The sequence below is a fragment of the Brachionichthys hirsutus genome, chromosome 21, assembly GCF_040956055.1.
Source record: "Brachionichthys hirsutus isolate HB-005 chromosome 21, CSIRO-AGI_Bhir_v1, whole genome shotgun sequence".
Taxonomy (NCBI): Eukaryota; Metazoa; Chordata; class Actinopteri; order Lophiiformes; family Brachionichthyidae; genus Brachionichthys; species Brachionichthys hirsutus.
Window position 1 is genome coordinate 7,538,389 of NC_090917.1, and position 2,705 is coordinate 7,541,093.

Here is a 2,705-nt window from a genome sequence, read left to right on the forward strand (position 1 = left end):
TATATTAAACTGTATATGACTGACTTATAATTTCAGACTATGAATTCAACGGGATTTTTTTCTGCCTTCCATCCTGCTACGATTTCTTTTTTCCTCGTCGCACAGGATAGGCTGCTGGAACGGCAAATAATGCTCGATGCTAATGTAGCAACGGAGACTCCCGTTTGTCTTCTGTCTGACAGCGACGGCTAGTGAAGCGTGCGGCCGCGTTTTCTTCGATCGTTATCATTGGATCAAAAACCGCTCAGAGTTACAAATGGTTGCGGTTCATAAGTTTAGCACTCACTCGAGCTAAAAATCCAGGTTAAAGGAGAATCATTTTCCTTCCATCTTACTTCTTAGGGAAACAGTTATTCTTCGATTATAGTCCCTTGTAGTCCACACGAAGCTTTAATTGGTTTGTACATAGTTCCCTGTTGTCAGGTCACTGCGGCTGATAAATCCCTCTTGTGTCATCTCCATGCAAGGACACAATCTCCTATTTTGCTTCATCGTCTGATTAATGTCTGCTTTAAAAGGAAATCTCGTCAGCTGCACTCCCAGCCCGAGTCCAAGAAAGGTCTAAAGATGGTTGCATTGAACAAAAAAAAAGAAAAAAAACATGACAAGGACAGCGTATTGGTGATTGATTGGAATGAATGCAGCAAGCATTCAGTGTGGGATCGGTGATCAGAGACGTTCGTGTAATTGTGTGTAAATTATTTGCAGGGATTTCTCAGGTCACAGAAAGGCCTCCGCTCTTTCCCACGGCTGCATCTCTGTGAAGAAGCCCTCGTACAGGCCGAAGCCCTGCTCCAGCGTCAGAGGAATCTCCTGCTGCTCCTCTTTGACCTCCTCCCAGGGCTGCTCCTGGAACAGCGCGGCGGCGTGCTGGTCAAACTGCAGATGGTTGTGGCTTTGGAGCAGCTGGTCCAGCTGCTGCTGCAGGTGGAGCTCTCCCATATTCCCCTTGCAGTCCATGGAGGGCGCGCTCAGCTCCATGTAACTGTACGACCCATGGTGGTTGGGGTGCTGGCCCTGACTCATGACGTCCCCTCCGCCGCACCAACTCCCCAGCCCTGCGGAGGGCTGCCTCCCCTGCATGGACCCCTCCATCTCGCAGCCCAGGGAGCTCAGGGCCGTGTTGATGTCCAGATCCTCAAAGGCGCTGTAGTTCCCGCTGAGAACGTCATCGAACACGGATGCCAGGTCAAAGTCCCCCCTCGGGATGTCTGCTCTGTGGGCCTCTGCTGCCAACAGAGGAGACTCCGTTGCCCTCATGACCTTGCTGCTGTTTGTGGGGGGGGGCAGGTTCTTGCGTTTGCTGCCCGCTCCTTGGTGAGGAAAGCCAGTCTGGGCGCTGTGGTAGTCTCGAACCAGTTTGCTCTGTCTGTGGGTGCCGCCGCTGTTGTACTGGTTGGCAGACATCCGCCTGCGTTTGAAGATCCCGTTGACGAACATGTCGGCGTACTGCGGATCGATCTGCCAGAAGCCCCCCTTCCCCGGCTCGTCCTTCTGCCGGGGGACCTTCCGGAAACACTTGTTGAGGGACAAGTTGTGGCGAATTGAGTTCTGTGATAGAGACGGAAAAAAAAGGAAAAGAAAAGAATAATTAACATGATCCCAGTGGTTTAGTGCAAATTTGAATTAGTCATGCAAAAAAAAAAAAAAGAAAGGGTGGGGGGGTGCATTGTTGTTGTTTGCATAGAAAAGCAAATGTGCCTAATGAGGCTTTCTAGTAGTTCTGTGCATTTCAAACATGATCATCTGTGTTGAGCTCTCTCAGGAGCCCTCATTAATACACACGTGCACGCTCTCACACACATGGACGCACACACACACACACACAGTGCTTCCTTCACTGAATCACTGCTCCCCTCAGACAAAAGCCTTGCCTGAGTGTGCTCTTGGAGGATGGAAAGTTTTTAGTCTCCTGCATCAAGCAACTCTCGTCTCGTAAATCAGACTAATCTGAAATTAGACTCGTCTTGTCACCGTGTTGCACGTTTACTCTCGACCTGATAAAAGGCCTCGCCGAGCACCCTGCGGCGCTGAGATGCGGCCTCTGACGGCGGCTGGCCCCTCTCTCTCCCCCTCCTCGCCATTTATCTGACTCATCAATAATAGAAGGAAAGTTAGCCGGTCTCGGTTACCTGCCAGCTGGGCTCCGCGTGTCTGTAGTAGCAGAAATTCTCCGTTATCCAGTTGTAGATGGTGGACAGGGTCACCTTCGGCTGTTTGCTGGACTGCATTGCCATGCAGATGAGCGAGGCGTAGGAGTACGGCGGCTTGACCTTCGCGTTGGTTTTGTAGTCGACCTCCATTGGCTGGCCGGCGTGGATGGGGATCTGTGGGAAAGCTTTCCCTGGGTGTGCACAATTGGCAAACAGCGGTGCGGCGGCGGGGTTGCTGCCGGAGGTAACGGGGCTGCCGAGGTAGGGGGGCATCCCGGTAGCTGCGGTATCCCCGGCCGGCGGGCTGGAGGGAGAGTCGTTGCCACCTCTGGGATAGACGAGCCGCTTGAAACAGACATGATGCTGGGAGGACGGACACCCCGGTCCGGCTCCGGCGTGCCGCTCTGGGTCGGCGCTGAGGATGGAGAAATTCTGGAGCCAGTGGAGGCTGGTTAGGCTATCGTCCATGCCGTCTGGCTGCTCCTCCGGATAAACAGGCAGCCATTTCTCCTTAAACGTATGAGCAACGCCGGGGCTGGTCAGAACCGGCAT

The 2,705-nt window shown here is 53.0% G+C and overlaps 1 protein-coding gene across 1 annotated transcript; it reads right to left on the bottom strand.

The window, feature by feature from the left end:
- Positions 1 to 720: 720 nt before the first annotated feature.
- Positions 721 to 2,705, bottom strand: foxj1b (forkhead box J1b). Its single transcript, XM_068754347.1, has 2 exons — positions 2,133 to 2,705; positions 721 to 1,551 (listed from the first exon to the last, which is right to left on the bottom strand). The coding sequence occupies exons 1-2, from the start codon at positions 2,703 to 2,705 to the stop codon at positions 721 to 723; spliced, it is 1,404 nt and encodes a 467-aa protein (XP_068610448.1).

What these genes read in the sequence shown, in the direction of transcription:
- foxj1b (XM_068754347.1), bottom strand. Translation starts at nt 2,705, where the DNA reads ATGCCGGTTCTGACCAGCCCCGGCGTTGCTCATACGTTTAAGGAGAAA. An exon ending in ACGCGGAGCCCAGCTGGCAG is followed by an intron (nt 1,552 to 2,132) that starts GTAACCGAGACC and finishes TCTCTATCACAG; the next exon opens with AACTCAATTCGCCACAACTT.